The 24,365-nt window shown below is 55.8% G+C and overlaps 2 protein-coding genes across 3 annotated transcripts in view; one reads left to right on the forward strand and one right to left on the reverse strand.

Annotated features, from left to right (window-relative positions):
- The window catches only part of KIAA1522 (KIAA1522 ortholog), a 31,108-nt gene extending 21,475 nt beyond the window's left edge, over positions 1 to 9,633 (forward strand). For both annotated transcript variants that reach the window (XM_038757611.1, XM_038757612.1), the window contains exons 2-7: positions 1,756 to 1,911; positions 2,851 to 2,906; positions 3,358 to 3,478; positions 4,032 to 4,151; positions 4,250 to 6,977; positions 7,488 to 9,633. In XM_038757611.1, coding sequence (XP_038613539.1) covers positions 1,756 to 1,911; positions 2,851 to 2,906; positions 3,358 to 3,478; positions 4,032 to 4,151; positions 4,250 to 6,921 — 3,125 coding nt within the window. In that variant the 3' untranslated portion in view covers positions 6,922 to 6,977; positions 7,488 to 9,633. The remainder of the gene's footprint in view (positions 1 to 1,755; positions 1,912 to 2,850; positions 2,907 to 3,357; positions 3,479 to 4,031; positions 4,152 to 4,249; positions 6,978 to 7,487) is intronic.
- Positions 9,634 to 9,968: 335 nt separating this feature from the next.
- On the reverse strand, positions 9,969 to 24,164 carry YARS1 (tyrosyl-tRNA synthetase 1). The gene is made up of 13 exons (XM_038757613.1): positions 23,862 to 24,164; positions 19,417 to 19,563; positions 17,810 to 17,985; positions 17,007 to 17,136; positions 16,470 to 16,550; positions 15,407 to 15,499; positions 14,703 to 14,838; positions 14,409 to 14,494; positions 14,031 to 14,166; positions 13,432 to 13,529; positions 12,071 to 12,264; positions 11,320 to 11,461; positions 9,969 to 10,966 (listed from the first exon to the last, which is right to left on the reverse strand). Exons 1-13 carry the CDS (start codon positions 23,916 to 23,918, stop codon positions 10,856 to 10,858), a joined length of 1,587 nt encoding a protein of 528 aa, XP_038613541.1. The 5' UTR covers positions 23,919 to 24,164; the 3' UTR covers positions 9,969 to 10,855.
- Between the last annotated feature and the right edge of the window lie 201 nt (positions 24,165 to 24,365).

Genomic DNA, 24,365 nt, shown 5'->3' on the forward strand with positions numbered 1-24,365 from the left:
GCCGGGGGTCGATGGCGGGACAGGCGAGAACGAGGCCTAACAGTGAGGAGATTAGTGGCAGAGGAGCGGAGGGTGCGGGCTGGGCTGGAGAAGGACAGAAGGGAGGTGAGGTAGGAGGGGGCCAGGGGATGGACAGCCTTTAAACCGAGGGTGAGGAGTTTCTGCCTGATCTCAATCTGTCTCAATCCCTATCTTAAAGATAAAGGTAACTGAGGCCCAGAGAAGTGAAGTGACTTGTCCAACGTCACACAGCAGGCAATGGGGATACGTTGTGGGTGTGTCCATAGTGAGACCTTGGGCAGTGCTATCGATGCCGGACGGTCAGTAGCCTGACACTGTCCATCTCCCAATTAAGCTTGGGTGGGTGGGTGGGTGGGTGGGTGGGGCGCAGTGAAGAACCCGTGGGAAAGTAGAGGAGCTGGGACCGAGGAGCCGGGGTGGGGTTGTACCTGGGCTGGCATCCCATCCGATCCCTCCCCTCTCTCCCTACCCTCCGCCGGGCCCCACCGGGGCTGACTCAGGGGCGGATTAGGTAGCTCTCCTTGGCGGGCCCATCAGTCAGTTTGGCTTTGACTCGGGGGGCAGCTCTCCCACCCTCCCCAGGAGAAGGGTGGGTCTTGGGGAGATGGGGCGGCAGGTATAGCGTGAATTGAAAGGAGAATACCCAAGACTCTAGACTGTGAGCTCGGTGTGGGCAGGGAATGTGCCTGTTGTTACTTTGTCATAATAATAATAATGGCATTTATTACGTGCTTACTTTGTGCAAAGCACTGTTCTAAGCGCTGCGGAGTTTACAAGGTGATCAGGTTGTCCCACATGGGGCTCACAGTTTTAATCCCCATTTTCCAGATGAGGTCACTGAAGCCCAGAGAAGTTAAGTGACTTGCCCAAGGTCACACAGCTGACAAGTGGTGGAGCCGGGATTTGAACCCATGACCTCTGACTCCAAAGCCCGGGCTCTTTCCACTGAGCCACGCTGCTTTGTACTCTCCCAAGCGCTTAGTACAGTGCTTTGCGTACAGAAGGCGCTCAATAAATACGATTGAATGAATGACCCATCTCTCCTCCATCCTCCCCTTCCTGCCTCTGTTTCCCCCACCCCTATTTAGGCTGCTGCACTCCTGTCGCTGTGGTATCTGCCACAGGCTGCTGCCCAAACTGAGTATGGGGGTGGCCATGGGGGAGGACTGGGTAATGCTGAGGGGTAGAGGAGACCCAACTCCTCTGGTGGCCTGCACTGTGGGCTGGGAATGTGTCTGTTGTACTCACCCAAGCATTTAGCAGAGCGCTCTGCACATAGTAACTCTGCACATAGCCCCTTCCTTCCTCTCCCCCTCGTCCCCCTCTCCATCCCCCCCATCTTACCTCCTTCCCTTCCCCACAGCACCTGTACATATGTATATATGTTTGTACATATTTTTTACTCTATTTATTTATTTATTTTATTTGTACCTATCTATTCTATTTATTTTATTTTGTTACTATGTTTGGTTTTGTTCTCTGTCTCCCCCTTTTAGACTGTGAGCCCACTGTTGGGTAGGGACTGTCTCTGTATGTTGCCAATTTGTACTTCCCAAGCGCTTAGTACAGTGCTCTGCACATAGTAAGCTCTCAATAAATACAATTGATGATGATGATGATGATAGTAAGTGCTCACTAAATACGATTGACTGATCGACTGACTTTGTGGCTGAGTGTTTGGATGCTGCTCCAGCCTCCTCCTCCTTCCTTTTCTCCCCGCCTCCCGCCCCCCAGGTTCTGCCAAGTCCGAGAACAAGCAGCGGCTCAGTGTGTCCGGCCCGTCGGGGGACGAGCTCCAGGACAATGTCTTCTTCCCCAGCAGCCGTCCACCCCACCTGGAAGAACTGCACATCCAGGCCCAAGAAGGTCTTCGCTCTCTGCAACACCAAGGTGCCCGTGCCTTCCCCTCCCCGCTTCTCCCCCTTCGGACCCTGATTCCCGCCCTTTCCCACTGTTGGGTAGGGACCGTCTCTATATGTTGCCAACTTGTACTTCCCAAGCGCTTAGTACAGTGCCCTGCGCACAGTAAGCGCTCAATAAATACGATTGATTGATTTACAGCTGCTCTGTCTGTGCCTGAGGCAAACCAGGCTCAACTGCCCAGGGTCTCTCCACTGCCTCCTGCCTTGCTGAGTTAATAATAATAATGATGGTATTTGTCAAGTGCTTACCATGTGCCAGGCACTGTTCTAAGCGCTGGGGTGGATACAAGCAAATCGGAGGGGACACGATCCCTGTCCCGCGTTGGGCTCACCATCTCAATCCCCATTTTACAGATGAGGTAACAGGCCGAGAGAAGTGAAGTGACTTGCCCAGGGTCACACAGCAGTGGCGGAGCCGGGATTTGAGTTCCTCTCCCCTCCAACCTCCCTCCCCCAGGTCCACGGAGGCAGGTCGCTCTGAACTTCGAGAGCCCCAGCCCCTTGGCTGGGCATTTCTGGCCAGAACAGCAGGATGCCAGTGAAGTATCATGGCCTAGTGGATAGAGCACGGGCCTGGGTTCTAATCCCATTTATCTGCTCTGTGACCTTGGGCAAGTCACTTCACTTCCCTGAGCCTCAGTGACCTCATCTGTAAAATGGGGAATAAGACGGTGAACCCCACGTGGGCCAAGGACTGTGTCCAACCTGATTAGCTTGTGTCTACTCCAGCGCTTAGAACAGCGCTTGACACGTAAGTAAGCGCTTAACAAATATACCATCATCGTTATCATTATTGTTTCCCCTTGGGGCGTCCGGTGGGCTGGTCCACTGTCCCTGTCACACCGGTCTACCCCCGACCCTCGTCCGTTTTCAGTGGTCCTGAACTCTCTGCCCTTTCAACTTCCAGAAAAACAGAAGCAGAACAAGGGTGGCTGGGAGCGCGGAGACACGGAGAACATCCAGGTGAGTGGTGCCAGCCTGGACATGGAAGCCACAGGGCTCTGGGGAAATAATAATAATAATAATAATGGTGTTTGTTAAGCGCTTATTCTGTGCAAAGCACTGCTCTAAGCGCTTGGATACAAGGTGATCAGGTTGTCCCACGTGGGGCTCCCAGTCTTCAAACCCGTTTTACAGATGAGGGAACTGAGGCCCAGAGAAGTGGCTTGCCCAAGGTCACTCAGCTGACCAGTGGCGGAGCCGGGATTTGAACCCACGACCTCAGACTCCCAAACCCGGGCTTTTTCTGCCGGGCCACGCTGCTTCGTGGCGACACCCCTATCCCTCCTCCCCCTGACCTGGGTCCCCCAGCTCCCCCACCCCTCCCCACCGGGCCTGTTGCACACCGGGCCACTGTCCAGCTCCCTAGCCACCCCCAGGCTGAGCTGCCTCTTTGGCCCCCCGGCCCCCGCAGTTTTCTCAGGTGGGCCCCGAGGACGACAACATCTCCTTCTGCAGCCAGAGCACGTCCTGCACCACCGACACCACCTCCGAGGATGCCCTCTCCATCCGCTCCGAGATGATCCAACGCAAAGGTGCTGGGCGGCCTCTGCCCCAGCCCGGCCCTTCCCACGGGGCGGAGGCCTCGGGGTCCCCCGGGGAGAGCCCCCGTCGGCCTGGATTGGGCAGGACCCCCCCATTTCCCTCACCGCCAGTCTTTCCCCCCAGAACGGGCATCTTAAGTGAGCCCACTGTTGGGTAGGGACTGTCTCTATATGTTGCCAATTTGTACTTCCCAAGCGCTTAGTACAGTGCTCTGCACACAGTAAGCGCTCAATAAATACGACTGATGATGATCTTAAGGGTCCCTGGGTGAGCCCTGAACAATCATTCAGTCAGCACTTTTTTTTTTACGGTATTTGTAAAGCGTTGAGCGCTGGGGTAGATACAAGGAAATCGGGTTGGACACAGTCCGGGTCCCACATCGGGCTCCCTCTCTTAAACCCCATTTTACAGATGAGGTAACTGAGGCCCAGAGAAGTAACTTGCTATAGGCCAAGCGCCGGGGCAGATACAACACATTCGGGTCCCACGCGCGGCTCTCGCATGATGGACGTCTCCTCTAACCCCTTCCCCCCCGCCTTCCAGGCTCCACCTTCCGGCCCCACGACTCGTTCCCCAAATCGTCGGGGAAGTCCGGGGGTCGGCGTCGGCGGGAGCGGAGGAGCACGGTGATGGGGCTGCCCCAGCACGTGCAGAGTGAGCTGGGTAAGCGCGGCGGGGAAGGGGGGCGGCAGCGGAAGTGTGCCGGCGCAAGCGCCGCCCCCACCGACCCCGCTCTTTCCGCCTCTCTTCCCGCCCCGCAGGCTGGAGGAACGCCCGGGACCCCCGGCCAGAGGAGCGGCCCCCGCCCGGCTCGCCCCGGCCCCCGCGCCCGGCCAACGGGCAGGCCGAGGGCGAGGCCGTGCGCATCCCCACGGTGGACGGCCGGCCGGCGGCGCCGGGGGGCGGGGGGCCCGGGGCCCGGGTGTCCCTGCAGGCGCTGGAGGTCGGCGGGGAGTCGGAGGCGGCCCTGCAGCGCCACATCGAGCGGCTCTACTACGACGACAGCCTCGTGGGACGCCAGACGGCGGCCAAGCTGTCCCCCCAGGTCCGGCCCAAGTCGCTGGCCGTGCCCGGGCTGACCACGGCCGGGGCCGGGCCCCTGGGGCCCCCGAGCCCGGCCATGTCCATCTCGCCCCAGGGCACCTACCTGTCCAAGATCATCCCCAACGCGGTGCTTCCCCCGACGGTGGACGTGGTGGCCCTGAGCCGCTGCAGCGTGCGCACCCTCAGCCGCTGCAGCCTGGTCTCCAGCCCGGCCTCCGTCCACTCCATCTCCCGCTTCTCCGCCCTCGGGCCCCGCAGCCGCCGGGCCTCCTCCTCCAGCGACAACTGGAGCCACTCGCAGTCGACGGAGACCATCGTGTCCGACGGCTCGACCCTCTCCTCCCGCGGGGGCTCGGAGGGCCGGGGCGAGGGGCCGCCCGGGCAGGCCGGGGCGGGGGCGGAGGAGGCCGAGGAGGCCGGGAGCACGGACCGGGGCGCTCTCTGCAGCGGGGCCGGTGGGCCTCTCGGCTCCCGGGCCGACGGGCGGGCGTCGCCCGGCTATGGCGGTGGCGGCAGCGCGGCGGATGGCTCGGACACGGCCAGCATCCAGAGCGGCCACTCCTCAGCCCGCAGCGTGTCCTTACGCAAGCTGAAGCGTGCGCCCGCCCCGCCCCGCCGGACCTACTCCCTGTACCAGCGGGACGCCGTGCCCGACGGGGCCCTGGGGCTGCCCCCCAAGCCCGAGCGGAAGGGCCAGCAGCCGCAGAGGGGCCCGATGCCGGGGGAGGCTGCCGCGGGGACGGGCCCCCCGGCCCCTGGCCTGTCTCCTGCCGGCTCCCGGCGCCCTCCCGGCTCCCCTGAGCGCACCCTGTCCCCTTCCAGCGGCTACTCCAGCCAGAGCGGCACCCCCACTCTGCCCCCCAAGGGGTTGGCGGCTCCAGGGGCCTCTCCGGGCAAGAGGCGGCCCCAGCCCCAGAAGCCCGAGCGGGTGTGCTCCTTACGGTCCCCCGGGCCGTCCGTCTCCTCGTCCCTCACCTCCCTGAGCTCCTCCTCCTCCTCTGACCCAGCACCCCCAGACGGAGGTGCTGCCCCTGACCCACCTGGCCCCCCGCGGGTCTCTGCCAGCCCCGCCTCCCAGTTTGTCATCCCCCCGCACCCCAAGGTCCCGGCCCCCTTCTCTCCGCCTCCTTCCAAGCCCAAGAGCTCGGATCCCGCTGGCTCCACTCCAGGTCCGACTCCTCCGGCGGTCCTGGCCTCTGCCCCTGATCCCGTCCCCCCGCCTCAGGGGTCACCGGCTCCCAGCAGAGCCACAGGGGCTCCCCCGGAGACCCCCAAGGGTGCATCTCCCCCACCCTCCCCCCCACCGTCGTACCACCCGCCCCCTCCGCCTGCCAAGAAGACCGAGGGGGCAGCGGCTGGCCCTCCTCCGGCCCCCCTGGAGGTGAACGGGGAGCTCCCCCAGGACCCCAGTTGGCCCCCTCCTCCTCCCCCGGCCCCCGACGAGCAAGACCTGACCATGGCGGACTTCCCTCCACCGGACGAGGCCTATTTCTCAGCCCTGCCCCTCCCGCCGGCCGAGGTGCTGGGGCCCACAGTGCCTGAACCCCCCGCGGCCCCCGAGCCCAGGACCGCCTCGCGCTCCTTCTCCGCCACCGTCTCGTCCCGGACCCAGCCCCGGGGGTCCCCCGACCCGGCAGCCCCCGAGCCCCCGGCGGCCCCGCAGCTCTCGGCGGGCGGACCCCGGGCCGAGGCCAGCAAGGAGGCCGGGGGCCGTGGCAAGGGGGGCCCGGCGCCCAAGGAGGATGCCAGCCTGCCCATCGTCACGCCTTCCCTGCTGCAGATGGTGCGGCTGCGCTCGGTGGCCGTCGAGCCCCCGGGCCCCGAGGGGCGGAGCCCGCCGCCCTCAGTGCCCACCCAGGGGCAGCCGGCCCCTCAGAAGCCCCTGCGAAAGGCGTTGTCCATCCGGGGCTGCCCGCCCTCACAGGACCCGGTGCCTTCCAACCCACTCCACGCTGCCGTGCGCCTCAAGGCCTCCGGCCTGTCTCCCGGCGAGGCGCCCCGGGCCAACGGGCAGCAGCCGCCGCTGCCGGGGCCGGCGACCACGGGGTCCGAGGCGGAGGCCTCCCCGCCGCCCAAGTCTCAGGCCACCACCGCCAGCTTCATCTTCGCCAAAGGGGCCAAGAAGCTGCCGGGGGAGCCAACCCAGACCCAAGCCCAGGCCCAAGTTCAAGTCCAGGCCCAGACCCAAGCCGACCTTCAGCGCCATTTGGTGGCCGAGCTACGGAGCTTCTCCGAGCGCCGCCCCTCGCCGCAGAGGAAGCCCAGCAAGGTCGCCCCGCCTGTGGCCCGCAAGCCCTCGGCCGGGGGCTCCCCCAGCCCCTCGTCGGGCCCCGGGCCCCAGGCCTCCCCGCCCAACGGGGACGGGCCCCCCCGGACAGGTCAGGACTAAGCCGGAGGTGGCGGAGAACGGCGACGCCGTGCAGCCGGGCGGCCCTCCCGTGCCAGGTAGGGCCTAGGGATCCGACCCCCTGCCTGGGTACCATCCGATTAGCCTGGCCCCGAGATGGGGGTGGAGGAGGAGGATGGGGTCAGGGGGCATCCCAATGGAAGAAAACCCCGGCCACCTGAAGCCATCGTCCATCCCCTTGCAATGGCTCTTGGGAAATCCAGACCTCGAGGCGGGTCTTTTTATAGTGATATTTTGTAAAACATATACTATATACATCAAACACCGTTCTAAGTGCTGAGCGGGATGAGACTGACCTCTTGGAGCTGCTCCGAAGCAGCAGGAGGGATCTTTCTTTCGAGATAAGCCCAGAGCGGTTTTTACTCACCAACCACCTTGCTGTTTGCCCACCAGAGTAGTTTGTTGAGGCACCTCCCATTCTCCAGAGGGTTTAAATACCACTGATTGATCGATTGGAGACAGGCCTGGAGCGAGGGAGGGAATGGATTGACCCCTCCTGTCCGACCACTGCCCTTCTAATCACCCCTCCCACACCTTTCTTTGACCAGACAAATGGAAAAGGGCCGCCTGACCGCCCGACGCTGGTACCGCTGACCCATCGCAGGAACACAATCTCTCTCAGGGACCTACGCAGGTCAAAGGATGAGGGGAGAACTGGACACTTTCAACAATAATAAAGAGGAAGAAGACTCCAGCCTTAGCCTCCGACGGCCTTCGATATTTATGCAAACACGGTGTCGGTTTCCCCTTCTGAAATAATGCAGCTTTCTTTTGTACGGACTCCAAGCCCGGAACCCCCTGCCCGCTTAGGGGGGCTCCTGCGACCTCAGCCCTGGACGCTCGATTTGCTGATTTTGGCGGCCGAGGCGGGAGCGTTCCCGCGGGCGGAGATACTCCAGCGCGGGTACAGCCGGCCCTGCCTCCAGAACGCCATTCCGTGTGGGGTTTGTTTTCTCTTTTTCGCCCCCCTTTTTCTTGAGAAATGTTTTTTTTTTCTTTCTGATGTTTGAGAGAATGAGCTCTGTAATCATGCACATACCAATAGTCCAGAATCAAAGCACTTTTCAAAGCCAACTGCACCGGCCCCAGGAGGGCCTTTTCTGGACACCCGCCCCTAGGTCCTACCTGATGCCATCTCGCTGGGGCCCGGGCCTCGTCCTGGCCCACTCCCCTGGATGGGCTTGTTTACACGCTCTGGCGTGGGATCCAGAGCGGCCTCCTTCATCCTGGCTCGACGGGTCGGCCGGTGTCCTTGTGGACCTTGGGGGAGACTTGGCTGGACGGAGGGTGGGTGCCGTGCTGGCAGCTGCAGGAAGAAAAGGGTATGTGGGACCCAAAGCACAAAAGGTGTGGGAAGGGGAGTAACCCTTGCCATGCCTCACCTCTCCACGAGCCACCCTGCTGTTTCTCAGCTGTCAGTCCCACAGTGATGGAGCCCCGCGTGGCGTGTGGTGGGGAGGGTGGGCTCACTCAGCCTTTCTGTGGGCTGGGGTTGAGAGGCAGAGAAGGGAAGGTTTGGAGGCAGATCTAGAGGGAAGGGGCCAGGACTTTGGGGGAGACACCTGAGAGGGCAGGTTGTTTCCCCCACCCCCGCCCCCGGCCCCCAAGGTTGCCAGGAGCGTTTTTCCAGCCCCCACCCATCCTTCAGGCCACAGCTTATCAGGGCAATGGCCCCCACCTCCTAGGGGAGAGTGGGATGGAGGAAGAAGGGAAGGCCTTGCGTTGAAGCTGGGAAGTGGGGGGGGCAGTCTAGTGTGACTAAACTCATCCCCCCTGGCTCAACCCCTGGGGCAGTGTTGAAGCCGTTTGAAGCACATGTGGGAGTCTGGAATGATGCTGATTGATGCCTCAGTGGGGAAATGAAAGTCTGAACCCCCCAGGTCTGGTGTTGAATGGGAGGGAGGATGCACAGAGAGGGGCTTAAAACCCCAAACAGCCCAGCTCATTCATTAGCAGTGGACCAGGCTCCTCCCCGCCGAGACACTCCAACGCTTGACCCTATATCCAATTACTGAGTGAGGGCAAGCTTCGGTCCAAGCCTTTCGGGGGGGCTCTAAGAATGTCTCCCCAAGCGCTCCTGAGCTGCAAACCAATGTCCTTTCTATTCTGTGAGCATCTCACTGCTTGTCGGCAGGTACCAGGGGCAGAACTAGCCTGGGCCCTGCTGGAACAGAAGTAACCACTGCTGTGTGCACTGCCCTGGTCCCCCCATCCTAGTTGTGGTAGGATGGGGGGAACCCCTCCCAAGGGGCACCCTGTTCCCCCCTACTCACCCATTCCTCTTTCTGTTACTTGAGCCACGGACCCTCGGCCAGGGGCACCTCTGAGCACATCGGGTGGCTTCGCCTCTCCTGGCTTGGATGGGGACAAGGTGGTTGGGGAAGGGTGGGGAAAGACGTCTCCGCTTTCCCCTCCTGTGGAACCAAGCTGGATATAGCACTATCCAAGAGACCAAAAGCCTCTGATTTTTATGTCTATTTCTTGTTCTGTAGAAAAGTTAGATATAAAGATATATATACATACATATATATATATTTCTTTAAACTTTGGGTCATGCTTTGATTTGATTGTAAAAAACACAAACAACAAAACACCACCATAAAACGAAGCCCATCTGCCTTGAAAACCTTCCAGACTAAATGAAAATACTGTATGTGTCTCATTTCAAAGATGTTAAAGATTCTATGATTAAGACTTTGTCATCGCTGCCTCTTTTTGAACAAAGCGGGCGGTGGTCGAAGGCCGGGAGGGAGGTCACCCGTCCGCCTTTTCGGGTCTAGCTGTCCAAACTTCAAGCAGCCTGCCCACGCATCCACTTTGGGGCAACGAGAAGGTGGCAAGTCAGGCAGGCGGCCAGCGCGGAGCCGGGGAACGGCCAACACCTTTCCTAAAGGGGGTGAGAAGTCACCTAGCAAGTAGCCGCCCCGCCGCTCTACAATTTGGAAACCCTGACTCATCGGCTCTGGGGCTGCGGACACCCACGTCCAGTTCTCCGCAGGCGCAGGCGTTCACCAACACACCCAGAGTGCTCTCGGCTGGACACTTTTATTTTGTTTTATTACAGGGATGATTCAGGTTAAGATGTGTTAGAGGGAGGCTCCCATCCTCTTAAAAAATAATAAGAGAAATCCAATACACCACAATGGGGCTATGAATCCACACCAGACTCAGGGAGGGGAAGCAGACGAAGTTTGGGGCTGGCAGAAGCCCCAGGTCAAGAGACCAGCAGGGCCTCTCCTCTCCCAGCCTGGAGGCAGAGCACTATGGAAGGGCCAGGGTACCGAATTCCCTGATCCCCCACCTCCTTACTGGGAGACAACCATCTTTTCCAATCGCTCCTTCAGGGACCCGCCTTCTCCGCCTTGCCAAGCCCCACCACATTTTAGCGGTCAGGAGCTGTAATTAGCTCGCTCCTGATGTCGGGGCCAAGCCGGAGGCATAGCCCGAGCCGCAAAGCTGCCGGGATCCTCGAGGGACGGCTGGGGAATGGGTATTTTTCCAATTTGAAAATCCACAGCGTGACTTGGGATTTGTAATTTTTTTCCCAGTTAGGCTGAAATCAGACTTATCTCCTCAGTCCGCTTCATTCCGAGAGGCGAGAGCAGCCGAGGAGTCCACCAGCTCCCTCCGGTCCGCCTCCGAGGGGGTCAACAGGATGATAGGGGGCTGAAGCAAGCCTCCCACTCCCTCCCGCCCCCAAAAACCCAAGCCTGGGGTAGCCCCTGCCGAGCCCCACCCTCTGATAACCGTAATGCTCGGAGCCCCTGGCCAGATGGGTGTCTCCAACTCAACTCGGTACATTCAAATGTGGAGTCCCGGTGCCGGGGGAGGGCCAGCGGGCAGGCAACGGGGGAAGGAACAGACAAGAAGATGGCAGCAGGCAAAGGGAGGGGTGGAGGGAGCGGCCACGCGCTCGTTAGCTGATGCTCCCTCCCTTCAGGGATCGACACGAGACGCAGCCCAGCTTGGTTATGAAGTTGGTTTGCTTCCACTGGGCGACGCAGTCCTCTGAGATCTTAAAGTCAGCCTGGGGACAACCGGGGAGGAAGGCGATGTGAAGGGGGCGGAGGAATTCCTGAGGCGGGTCTCTCCCTGCCCTTCATGAGCCCACCTGCATCCTCCCCCGCCCTCCCCAGAGCTTGTTTCTATTAAGCCCCTGAGGTATCTTGTTCTGCAGATGGACTGGTACTCATTGTACAGTGTTCTGCACATGGTAAATGCTCAATAAATACCCTTGATTGATTGACTGGAAGGGGTTTTCTGTTGAGTCTTTTCATCTTGAGCCCCTGAGGTGGCAAACCCAAAGTTTATCCCTCCTCCCCCAACCCCGCTACGGTGGGGACTGGGGTCTGGTGGAGGAGAGCAGCTGTGACTTTATACCTGCAGCTTCTCGAACACTTTCTTCTTGGGTTTGAGCTCATCGTCCGGCTGGCCGTTCTCGTAGCCCTCGACAAACACCCGCTCCCCCGGGGATGAGCCGGGCGGAGGGTCCAGGGGTTCCACCCGACGGTTCTCCCCGTCTCTGGGAAGAGACGCACACAAACCAGCCGTTAGGAAAGGATGACCACTCCCTCCCTACCTCTCTCCCAGGCCCCCCGGGCCCAGTTGTACTTCTATACACATCTTAGAGAAAGTCACCCCCAAGCCTTAGGGGGTGGCAAGTAAACTGGGCACCCTCTATTACAACAGGTTCCAAACACAAACAGGAGGGGGAATTTGTTCCAAATGCCTACCCAAATGCAGGCCCGGGTCAAATCCGTAACAATAATAACAATAATGATGATAATTGTGGTATTTGTTAAGCACTATGTGCCAGGCATTGTACTAAGCGCTGGGGTGGGCAGAAGCAAACTGGGTTGAATACAGTCCCTGTCTCATATGGGATTCACTGTCTCAAACCCTATTTTACGGATGAGGTAACAGGCACAGAAAAGTGAAATGACTTGTCCAAGACCACATAGCAGACAAGTGGCGGAGCCAGGATGAGAACCCATGACCATAAAACTCTCAGGCTCGTGCTCTATCCACTAGGCCATGCCCCTAGGATCCCCTATGGGGCCTATAGTGATCCAAATGGAGAGAGCAGGGATGTGTCCTTGGCTGTCCCCAGCCCTGGATGGACCGCACTCACGTGGAAGCGCAGAGCAGCATGCCCTGTGACTCGACTCCCCTCATCTTCTGAGGCTTCAGGTTGCAGAGCAGCACAACGAGCCGGTCCTGTAGCTCCTCCTTGGGCACAAACTGCACCAGGCCGCTGACCACCGTCCGCGGCTCCGCTTCCCCGACGTCTATCTTCTCCAGGTAGAGGGTGTCGGCGTCCGGGTGCTGCCAAGCCAAAGGCCGATGCTGGTCCCAGTGGTCCCACACGGGCGGGATACCACCCCACTCCCCGACTCGGCCGGGCCTGTCTGTCCAGGGAGAAGGGGCTGACCTTGCCAGCTGTGGACGCTCTGACCCTCACCCCTTGGGGTCACCTGTGTCCCCCTCGCCTCAGGTCTCTGGCTGCAGGAGTTCCAGATAACCTCTGAGAAATTCTCCGCTGCTATGTGGGACTCTGGATTCCAGGAGAGATAAGCCCAATGGCCCCTTCAGTGGCAGAAAGGATCTCGGGCCCGGAGGCCACAGAAGCCGTCCGAACCAGAAGACAATCCAGTCTCCCGCTTTTGAAACTTTGAAAGGCCCCCCACCATGGCCTTTGTTAGGCTCCTCTGTCCCACCTTGGGCCTGGGGGGTGGGAGGGAGGAGAATTTAAGCCTGGAGACCTGCTGACATGACAGCATAGAGCCAGGAACATGGAGAGGCAATAGCTTGGAGCCAGGACAATGTGCTGGATTAAGGAGTTTGGAAGGTCATGCTCATGAAGCAATAAAACCCAGGGTGGAAAGAAAAGGTTCTGCAAACCCACAGGGCCCAGGGCCGTTGCACAATCTCTTCTCTCCCCCTACCCCTCTTTGAGCTTTCCTCCCCAAGGGAGGGCAAAGTGACCTTGGAATGGTGGACAGATAAGATCTCGGAACTAGTTTGAACCAGAAACCGAGGGACCGAGGGGTCAGATGTGATGGTTAAGCAGGGCTTCTCCCCCATCTTCCCCACCTTCTGCTCGCTCAGGACGGAGCACGACTGCTAAGCTAGTGCAGTTTTTTGGGCAGAGCCTGGGGATCTAAACACCTAGGTAGGCGTCCCAGCTTCCTCGCTGGGTGACCTGAGGTGAGTCACTTCCCCTCTCTGGACCCCGGCTCCCCCGAGGGGAACAGACCACTCCCTGCCTCCTGTCTGCCCCTGGATGCAACAGGAACCGGAACATCAACATGGGAGGGAATTTGAAGCGGCTTCTCCTGGAGTCCAAGTTCCTCAGAGTAGAGGCCCACATCTCTTTCTCAGACTGACGAAAGAGCAGGAGAGCGGATGGGTGGCAGCCAAGCCCTGTTGGCCAAGGGGATGTTACCATATGCCCTCCCCGCTTTTGGCAGACACCTGGTGCCTGACACGTACCTTCTCCACACTGACCACTTTCCCCACCCGGATATCTAGCCGGGACGGGATTACTTCCTCCGGCTCGGAATTCTTGCCAGATCCTTTCGCAACTGGTTCTGGGGAGGAGAGGAGAATAATGGGGACAGAACTCGCTCAGTATCTCTCTGAACCCTGCTGGATAGAGGGCCCACTGGGATGGAGAGGGCCTGGGTGGGGATTCTTAGGGTTGTGCTCTGTTCAACAATAAGGAAGCGTTTGCAGCTGCCCTCTTCTTTAATGCAGGAGTAGAGCCAAAAGACTTCCATTCCCAGTATTCACTTGACCAGAGAGAACTGCAAGCTGGGCTTGGGGAGCGGAGCGGGGGCCACTGCAGAATACCCCTGCCTGTTTTAGAAAAACAGGGAGGGAGAAAGAGCCAGACATCAATTCAGCACGGTCTGAGGACACCTAAGGTTTACCAGGCAAGTGGGCAAATAGCACCAGTGCCTATCCGTGTTGTCATCAGCTCTTGATGCCTCTTCTTTGGCAGGCTGGAATGGGATCCTGCCTCCTTCCCAACAAACCACAACGCCCCCGGCAGTGCCCTTCCCTGCCCAGCCCCCGGCCCCTCAGCTTACTCTGCTTTGATGGGTCAGGGTAAGCGGCGCTGGAGAGTTTCTTCAGGGCAGGAGTGTTAAACTTCTCCCGGATGGGGTCCAGGAGCTTGTTCAGAGCCACTTCCACCGAGTTCTTCAGATCCCCTGGGTGCACCACCTGCCAGAGGGGGTGTGTGTGGCAGGGGCTCCCCGGGGGATGTGGCGACATACACTTTCTGAAGTCAGGGACCATGTCTTCTTCCTGCCTCCCTCTCAGTGCCCGCGGCAGAACTTTACACAGACCGTGCCACACTCGGAAACGGAGTACTGCACGCCAGCATACCCCTGGACTCCCGTCATCAGCGCCGTGGTGCGGCTCAGGCCCCTCTCCCTGCCCGCCGGCTCCTCTCCCGACCTCACCTGATCCGCAAAGTCCTTCTCCAGGTCCGGGTAAACCGTGTAGGTCTTGTTCCCTCCCCACTTCTCATCTCGGAGGATCACAAACTCTGTGGCAAACAAGGGTTGGATCACAGGCTCACTCCAGGTCTCACCCGGCCCAGGGGTCGGGGCAGAGAAACGGGGTAGTCACGGCCTCGGAGATTATTTGGACACTTCGGGAGCTGTGTGGTAGCAGGGTCTGGCCTTTGCCAGTCAAGCTCACCTCCCAGGCCTCAGTGGATCCATCCCCTTCCTGAGAGACAGCGAGGGCCTCACCTGACTTGAGCGGAAAGAGGACGTGCTTGATGAAGGACAGGACTCCGTTGGTCTCGGTGTTCCCTGGTTCACAGAAGGCTTTCTTCAGCTTCTTCTTCACATCCTCCTTCCGATCTAGGAGATCGATCTTGGACTCCTGGAACCGGAGCGGGGGAAAGGGGATGACTTGCAGGAGGAAAAAACAAGCACACTCCACCGATCCCAACGTAGAGGCCCTTCCTCTTCACTTTGGACTCCCCACAGTAGCCCCTGGATCTTACCCTCAAGGGGAAAAATACGGTGATCATTTTGGCTCGCTCTCTGGGCTCGAGTGGACAAACGTCACATAACGGACCCAGGAAAATTCCCACAATAGGAGGGACAAAGCAGGAGTGAGGAATTACCAGGAAGCCCTCTATTCAATGCCACTCAGCAAGAAGTTGGAGCCGCAAAGCCTAATGGAAATATTACGGCACGTGGAGTCGGGAGACCTGGATTCTAGTCCCATCTCTGTCACTGGTGTGCTGTGTAAGAACTTAGTACAGAGCCCCACACAGTAAGCACTCACACTGACTGGCTGGATTGGCAGTCACTTGCCCCGTGGCTACGGCAGGACCCCTAGGGACTTTCCTGTAGTGCCCTGGTCCCCTCCTTTCTCTCCCACTTCCCTTCCTGCAGGGAATTTACCACCTGGGGCTCAGGAGAGTCACGATTCAAGCACCGACCTCTTCGGAAGAGCTCATTTTGCTGCCGGTCAGTCCGGGGACCATCGGGTTCATCAGGTGGACTCGCTTTGAGTAGCCCAGGGCGGGGAGGTACTGGAGGAAGAAAGAAGGCAGAGGGAGGGAGCCCCGCTTACTTCACCCCATCAGCTCAACACCCTGGTACCCGATCTCTGTAGGGTCCCAGGCAGCCGGGGGAGGCACAAGAAAGCAGGGTCTGCCCCTCCACAACAGGCCTAGAAGCCCTGAGCATTGCTGCCTATTCCAGTTTGTTCCCAAGAAACTGGCTTCTTCAAGGAGAGGGGGAAAGTGGGACCCTAAGGACCAGGTCGATCCCCACCCTGTCATAGACAGGACAGTCGCAATCTGGTCTCCCTTTGACCCCTGTCCCACTAAACAAGGTGATCCCATTCAAACCCCAAAAAGGTGACCCAGTCCCGGGACCCCATCGTTCTGGGAAATACAAACTGAAACTGCCGCCAAGTCCAGCATCGGTGGTAATCACAAACCATGACCAATCACTGACAATTTCAAAGAAGGATCAAGCAGCCTCCCCAGTAAAGACCTTGATGAAGTTTCAGAGCCACATCTCTCTGATGCCCTAACCCCTGGTGCGATTCGCTCTCGCTGGACCCTGCCTTCTGTTCTTTATTTGGGAAAGTTTTAAATGAACCTACTGGGCTTTCCCATTAGTACGCAGAGAAGCAGCATGGACTAGTGGGAAGATCCCGGGCCTGGGTTCTAATCCTGGCTCTGCCACGTGTCTGCTGGGTGAAAGTCACTTCACTTGTCTGTGCTTCAGTTGCCTCACCTGTAAAATGGGATTAAATCCTACTTCCTCTTAGTCTGTAAGCCCCATGTAGGACAGGGACTGTGTCCAACCTGCTTAACGTGTATCTGCCCCAATGCTCAGAACAGTGCACTTAATAAGTACCGTAACTATTATTATATAATTATTATATAATTATAATTATATATTATTTCCCAAGGACTTAATCCAGTGCTTTGCCCAAAGAAGGCTATCGACACATTCTATCGATTGATCGATGGGCTGATAGGAGCTTACCTTTTCAGCAAAAGTGAAGATTTTCCTCTGATCCACACCTCCAAACTGGGCATCCACTTTCAGATACTCCTCATCCAAGGCCTGGGAAGAGAAACCCAAGAGTGAAAACCTCTCAGCCACCTACTAGGAAAAAGAAAAACCACTGAGAACGGACAGAAGGACCTTTCCCAACTGTCCAGTCTCGAGAAGGAGTCAGTGGGTGTCAATGTGCCCACGGAAACCTCAAACAGTCTTCCGAGCCAAGCCTCGTCTCCTTGCTTTTTTGCTCAGCGGAGACGCTGTCGCCTCTCCCGCTTTTCTCTATGTACCTCTGTGATCTTGGGCATATGAGATTTGCCCCACCTTCAACCCCACAGCACTTATGTACCTATCTTTAAATTATATTCTATAAATTATTTCTTTATATTTATGCTTGTCTCCCCATCTAGACTTGTGGGCACAGAATGCGTCTGCGAACTCGGCTGTATTATGCTCTCCCAAGTGCTTAGTACCATTCTCTGCATGTAGTCAAAGCTCCGTAAACACCATAAATGATACCTGTAGTCCTGGGTAGAGCAGACCACTCAGGAGAGGATGCTCCACTTGCTTCACCACCTCAGCCCCAGCTTTCTTGGCGTCGTGCTGGGTGACCACAGAGGAAAGTTTATAAACATCCAGGGTGTATTCCCTGTAGAAGACAGGAGAGAGCAGTTATCAGCTACTTGGGACTCGGCCTCCTGCTTCTCGACTCCCTGGGGTATCCCAACGACCACCCACGCTACCTGGGATGGGCACAGTCGACCCGGTGGCAATTTAATCTCCCGTTCCCAGGCCTCCCTCTCACACATCCTGGAACCTTCATGGAAGGCAGGGTCCAGAGCTTGCCAATACTGTACTTTCCCAAGCGCTTAATATAGTGCTCTGCGGAAGGTAAGAACTCAATAAACATGATTGAATGAATGAATATGTGGGTCAGAGAGAAAGCCATCCTCAGGACCAGCTCCCTGACAGCACAGGGCCTGACTTGCGTGACTCCACAAGTCAGGCTTAAGTCAACCAAAGGTATTTACTGAGCACCTACTATGGGCAGAGCACTGCAATAAGCACTCGGGGGAGGACAATACAATAGAAGTCCTGAGGGAAATTAGGCAGGTGTCAAGGAGTGAGGATTTTAATACTACACAAAAACATAACGGACAGAATCGGAGTGGCTGCCTCAGGGCTGTGAGACTGCTAAGGGTGGGGAGGACTGGTAAACATTTCATCGGGCCGAGGGCTGTTGGAAAGCAGCTATCGGCCCTCCGCTTAGAGTTCCTGGGCAGGACGGGGACACCGCTGTAGTGAGGGGCCCGGGCACCCACTTGCTGAGCTGGTAGTCGCTGCCTCGGACAAACTTCAGTTTCTCCAGAGGGACCCCGATGCTCTCCAGCATGGCTTTGATCACATTCTCGTAGTAGCACGTGCGCAGTTCCAGCAGCTCCCATGGGGCTTTCATGTTGTCCAGGTAGGCGTGGAGGTCCGCAAACAGAATTGTCACCTAGAAGAAAGGACACAAGTGGAGCGGTCGGCTGATATAGTCTCTTGGCTGTACGCTCCTTGTGGGCAGGGAATGGGTCTACCAACTCTGCTATATTGTACTTCCCCAGGGGCTTATTACAGCACACTGCATACAGCAAGTGCTCAGTGTGGCCTATGTGGACAGAGCACAAGCCCGGGAGTCAGAAAGACCTGGGTTCTAATCCCAGCTCTGCAACTTGCCTGTTGTGTGACCTTCGGCAGGTCACTTCACTTCTCTGGGCCTCAGTGACCTCATATGTAAAATGGGGATTAAGACTGAGCCCCACGTGAGACAGAGACTTGTATCCACCCAGGAATTTAGTACAGTGCCCGGCACACAGTAAGTTCTTAACAAATACCGCAATTATTACTACAAAGCCCTTTGGACAGTACAATACTCCAGAGTTGGGAGTCACAACAGAAGCAGCGTGGCTCAGTGGAAAGAGCACGGGCTTTGGAGTCAGAGCTCAAGGGTTCAAATCCTGGCTCCGCCACTTGTCAGCTGTGTGACCCTGGGCAAGTCACTTAACTTCTCTGGGCGTCCGTTACCTCATCTGTAAAATGGGGATTAAGACTGTGAGCCCCCTGAGGGACAACCTGATCCCGAGGGACAACCTGATCACCTTGTAACCTCCCCAGTGCTTAGAACAGTGCTTTGCACATAGTAAGCACTTAATAAATGCCATCATATTATTATTATTAAGCATGAGACATGCCTACAGCTCTGACAGGGAAGACAGACATAAATATTTACAGTGAAATCTGAATAAATCAAATGTTCAATCAAATATGTATGCACAAGTAATGAGGTGGGTATAGATAGAAGAGGATAATAATGGTGAAGTGCATACTATTTTCTAAGCCCTGGAATAGGCACAAAATAATCAGATCAGACACAGCCTGTGTGCTCCACACACAGCGCACTCAATTAATTCCACTGTTTGATTGAATCATCCCAAACATTTAGTACGGTGCACTGGAAGCAGTGGGCATTTTATAAATGGAGAAGCAGCATGGCCTAGTGGAAAGAGCACGTGCCTGGCAGTCAGAGGACCTGGGTTCTAATCCTGGCCCTGCCAACTGCTTGCTGTGTGACCATGTGTAAGTCACTTAACCTTTCTGTGCCTCAGTTTCCTCAACTGTAAAAATGGGGATTCAATCCTTTTCCCTACAACTTAGACTGTAAACCCCATGTGGGACAGGGACTGTGTCCAACTTGATTAGCTGGTACCTACCCTGGCACTTCGAACATTGCTTGACACATAGTAAGTCTCTAACAAACACCATAAAACCAATATAAATACCAATACTACCGCTCTCAATCAGTTCTCCTACATCACTAATGGCTCTTCCCCTCTCCCACCCACGATGGCTATGTCCTGAATTACTGACCTCCAGAAGTAGCTCTTACCTCGCATCCTGCTTTCAGGAAATCGGCGACCTTGGACATCGGCACAAAATAGGCCACATGCGGCTTGCCCGTGGTCGCCGTCCCCCAGTAAACCTTTAGCTCCCGCTCCTTCAAGATTTCCTTCAGCTTTTCTTCCCCAAGAACCTCCTGTGCGGGAAATCAATCAATCAATCAATCAATCAATCGTATCTATTGAGCGCTTACTGTGTGCAGAGCACTGGACTAAGCGCTTGGGAAGTACAAGTTGGCAACATATAGAGACAGTCCCTACTCAACAGTGGGCTCACAGTCTAAAAGGGGGAGACAGGGAACAAAACCAAACATACTAACAAAATAAAATAAATAGAATAGATATGTACAAGTAAAATAAATAAATAAATTTATTTATTTACTTAGGGAACCAGAAGTCCCTGAGAGCCGACAGCATTTGCTTGGTGCCCGATGCCCTGGCTTTCGAGTTGGTCCCCTGAAGATCCTGGGGCATCCCTAGCAATCACAGTTCTGATCTCCTGGGATCCTGGAGATCCTGGGACATCCCTAGCAATTAATAATAATAATAATAATAATAATAATAATAATAATGGCATTTATTAAGCGCTTACTATGTCCAAAGCACTGTTCTAAGCGCTGGGGAGGTTACAAGGTGATCAGGTTGTCCCACGGGGGGCTCACAGTCTTAATCCCCATTTTACAGATGAGGGAACTGAGGCACAGAGAAGTGAAGTGACTTGCCCAAAGTCACACAGCTGACAATTGGCAGAGCCGGGATTTGAACCCATGTCCTTCTGACTCCAAAGCCTGGGCTCTTTCCACTGAGCCACGCTACAGTCAGGGGTCACCCAGCCTGACCTCCTGGGTCCTGGTAACCCACCCCCTGCCCTTTCCAGAAGCTTCGAAGGTGACTTGGTACAGTGCTCTGCACACAGTAAGCGCTCAATAAATACGACTGAATGAATGACAATGGGAGGACTAGGTGACAAGGGGAGGCGTCTGTTGCCTCGTTGTTCCCCTGACTCCTAGACAATCCCCACTGCTGGGGCTCACTGTGAATGTGACAGGCTCTTCACTCCACAAGTGGAGAGGGGTTTAAATCCAAGAGGGAGGAAGAGAAGGAATGGCCTGAGACCCAAAGCCTTGCCCCCAAGCCAGGAGAAAGAGCTCAGGATGGCAAGCAGAGAAGCAGCGTGGCTCAGTGGAAAGAGCCCGGGCTTGGGAGTCAGAGGTCATGGGTTCTAATCCCGACTCCGCCGCTTGTCAGCTGTGTGACTTTCGGCAAGTCGCTTCACTTCTCTGGGCCTCAGTTCCCTCATCTGTAAAATGAGGATTAAGACTGTGAGTCCCAAGAGGGACTACATGCTTGCCTTGTATCTACCTCAGCGTTTAGAACAGCGATTGGCACATAGTAAGCGCTTAACATTCATTCATTCAATCGTATTTATTGAGTGCTTACTGTGTGCACAGCACTGTACTAAGCGCTTGGAAGTACACATCGGCAACATATAGAGACTGTCCCCCCCCCCAACAACGGGCTCACAGTCTAGAAGGGGGAGACAGACAACAAAACAAAACACGTGGACAGGTGTCAAGTCATCAGAACAAATAGAATTGAGGCTAAATGCACATCATTAACAAAATAAATAGAATAGTAAATATGTACAAGTAAAATAGAGTAATAAATCTGCACAAACATATATACAGGTGCTGTGGGGAGGGGAAGGAGGTAGGGCGGGGGGGGATGGGGAGGAGGAGAGGAAAAAGGGGGCCCAAATTCTGATGACTTGACACCTGACCACATGTTTTGTTTCGTTGTCTGCCTCCCCCTTCTAGACTGTGAGCCCGTTGTTGGGTAGGGGCTGTCTATGTTGCCAACTTGGACTTCCCAAGCACTTAGTCCAGTGCTCTGCATACAGTAAGCGCTCAATAAATACGATTGAATGAATGAATGAAAATACCATTTAAAAAAGGAGGGGAGGTCATTCATTCATTCAAATCGTATTTATTGAGTGCTTACTGTGTGCAGAGCACTGGACTAAGCGTTTGGGAAGTACAAGTTGGCAACATCTAGAGACGGTCCCTACCCAAGAGTGGGCTCACAGTCTAGAAGGGGGAGACAGAGAACAAAACAAAACATATTAACAAAATAAAATAGAATAAATATGTACAAATAAAATAAAGAGTAATAAATACGTACAAACATATATACAGGTTCTGTGGGGAGGGGAAGGAGGTAAGATGAGGGGGAGGAGGGGCAGATGAAGGAGGGGGCTCAGTCTGGGCTCAGTCAGTCTCAGTCTTCTACACTGTGAGCCCACTGTTGGGTAGGGATGGACTCTATATGTTGCCAACTTGGACTTCCCAAGCGCTTAGTCCAGTGCTCTGCACACAGTAAGCACGCACTAAATACGACTGAATAATCAATGAATGGGAAGGCCTCCTGGAGGAGGTGACCTCTCAGTAGGGCTTTGAAGGTCCATCGCCCTGACCCACTCACTCAATCAATTGCATTTATTGAGCGCTTACTGTGTGCAGAGCACTGTATTAAGCGCTTGGGAAGTACAAGCCGGCAACATATAGAGACAGTCCCTACCCAACAGTGGGCTTACAGTCTAGAAGGGGGAGACAGAGAACAAAACAAAACATATTAACAAAATAAAATAAATAGAATAAATATGTACAAATAAAATAGAGTAATAAATCCATACAAACATATATACATATATACAGGTGCTGTGGGGAGGGGAAGGAGGTAAGATGAGGGGGATGAGGGGCAGAGAAAGGAGGGGGCTCGTCTCTATCTGTTGCCAACTTGTACTTCCCAAGCGCTTAGTACAGTGTTCTGCACACAGCGCTCAATACGATTGAATGAATGAATGGGAAGGCCTCCTGGAGGAGGGGAACTCTCAGTAGGGCTTTGAAAGGTCCATCGCCCTGACCCAATCAATCAATCGCATTTATCGAGCGCTTACTGTGTGCAGAGCACTGTACTAAGCGCTTGGGAAGTACAAGCCGGCAACATCTAGAGACGGTCCCTACCCAACAGTGGGCTCACAGTCTAGAAGGGGGAGACAGAGAACAAAACAAAACATATTAACAAAATAAAATAAATAGAATAAATATGTACAAATAAAATAAAGAGTAATAAATATGTACAAACATATATACAGGTGCTGTGGGGAGGGGAAGGAGATAAGACGAGAGGGAGGAGGGGCAGAGAAAGGAGGGGGCTCAGTCTGTTTCAGTCTTCTAGACTGTGAGCCCACTGTTGGGTAGGGACCGCCTCTATCTGTTGCCAACTCGTACTTCCCAAGCGCTTAGTCCAGTGCTCTGCACACAGTAAGCGCTCAATAAATACGATCGAATGAATGAATGAATGGGAAGGCCTCCTGGAGGAGGTGAGCCCTCAGTAAGGCTTTGAAGGTCCATCGCCCTGACCCACTCAATCAATAAAATCAATCGTATTTATTGAGCGCTTACTGTGTGCAGAGCACTGGACTAAGCGCTTGGGAAGTCCAAGTTGGCAACATTTAGAGACGGTCCCTACCCAACAGTGGGCTCACAGTCTAGAAGTGGGAGACAGAGAACAAAACAAAACATATTAACCTCCTCCAGGAGGCCTTCCCAGACTGAGCCCCTTCCTTCCTCTCCCCCTCGTCCCCCTCTCCATCCCCCATCTTACCTCTTTCCCTTCCCCACAGCACCTGTATACATGTATATATGTTTGTACAGATTTATTACTCTATTTATTTATGTATTTATTTTACTTGTACATATCTATTCTACTTATTTTATTTTGTTGATATGTTTGGTTTTGTTCTCTGTCTCCCCCTTTTAGACTGTGAGCCCGCTGTTGGGTAGGGACTGTCTCTATGTGGTGCCAACCTGTACTTCCCAAGCGCTTAGTCCAGTGCTCTGCACACAGTAGGCGCTCAATAAATACGATTGATGATGATGATGACATTAACAAAATAGAATAAATATGTACAAATAAAATAGAGTAATAAATACGTACAAGCACGTATACATATATACAGGTGCTGTGGGGAGGGGAAGGAGGGGCAGAGAAAGGAGGGGGCTCAGTCTGTTTCAGTCTTCTAGACTGTGAGCCCACTGTTGGGTAGGGCCCGTCTCTATCTGCTGCCAACTTCGACTTCCCAAGCGCTTAGTCCAGTGCTCTGCACACAGTAAGCGCTCAATAAATACGATTGAATGAATGAATGAATGGGAAGGCCTCCTGGAGGAGGTGAGCTCTCAGTAGGGCTTTGAAGGTCCATCGCCCTGACCCACCCGCCCAGGGTGGCCGCACCTGCATCATCATCATCAATCGTATTTATTGAGCGCTTACTATGTGCAGAGCACTGTAGTAAGCGCTTGGGAAGTACAAATTGGCAACATCCAGAGACAGTCCCTACCCAACAGTGGGCTCACAGTCTAAAAGGGGGACAAACCTGCAGGTTCCTGGTGATGAGGTGCAGCTTCTCTTCAGGGCTCAGCGCGTCGCCCATTGTCCCGCACAGTCTGTGCAAGGGGGAGGCAGAAGGGGGGGACCAGGATGAGGATGGATGGAGGGGACCAGGCCTAGGCCTCAGGAACCAATCCTGTCTGCTGCTCCTGTTGGCTGGGTTCCCTTCCCCCTTCCCCACCGCATCCCAACTATTCCCGGCGTCTATCACGCTCCACACCCCCCTTCCCAACCAGGCCTGGCTTGGACGCCCCCCTGCCAATCACGTGCTGCCCGCAGGGTTGCATCAGCTGGGCTCGGCGCTCAACTAGCCCGGCCTCGGTCCGGGGGGGAGCAGAGCGCCGAGCGCATCGATGCTGCCCTCGTCCGCGCATGCGCCACGGGGCGGGGCAGGAGGGGAGCGGCGGCGGCACATGCGCATGCGCGCGCGGGGGGGCGGGGCCTCGGGATGGCGGGCGGTTTCCTGTCAATCATCGGGCTGAGGGCCCCT

The sequence above is a fragment of the Tachyglossus aculeatus genome, chromosome 16 (assembly GCF_015852505.1).
Source record: "Tachyglossus aculeatus isolate mTacAcu1 chromosome 16, mTacAcu1.pri, whole genome shotgun sequence".
Lineage (NCBI taxonomy): Eukaryota > Metazoa > Chordata > Mammalia > Monotremata > Tachyglossidae > Tachyglossus > Tachyglossus aculeatus.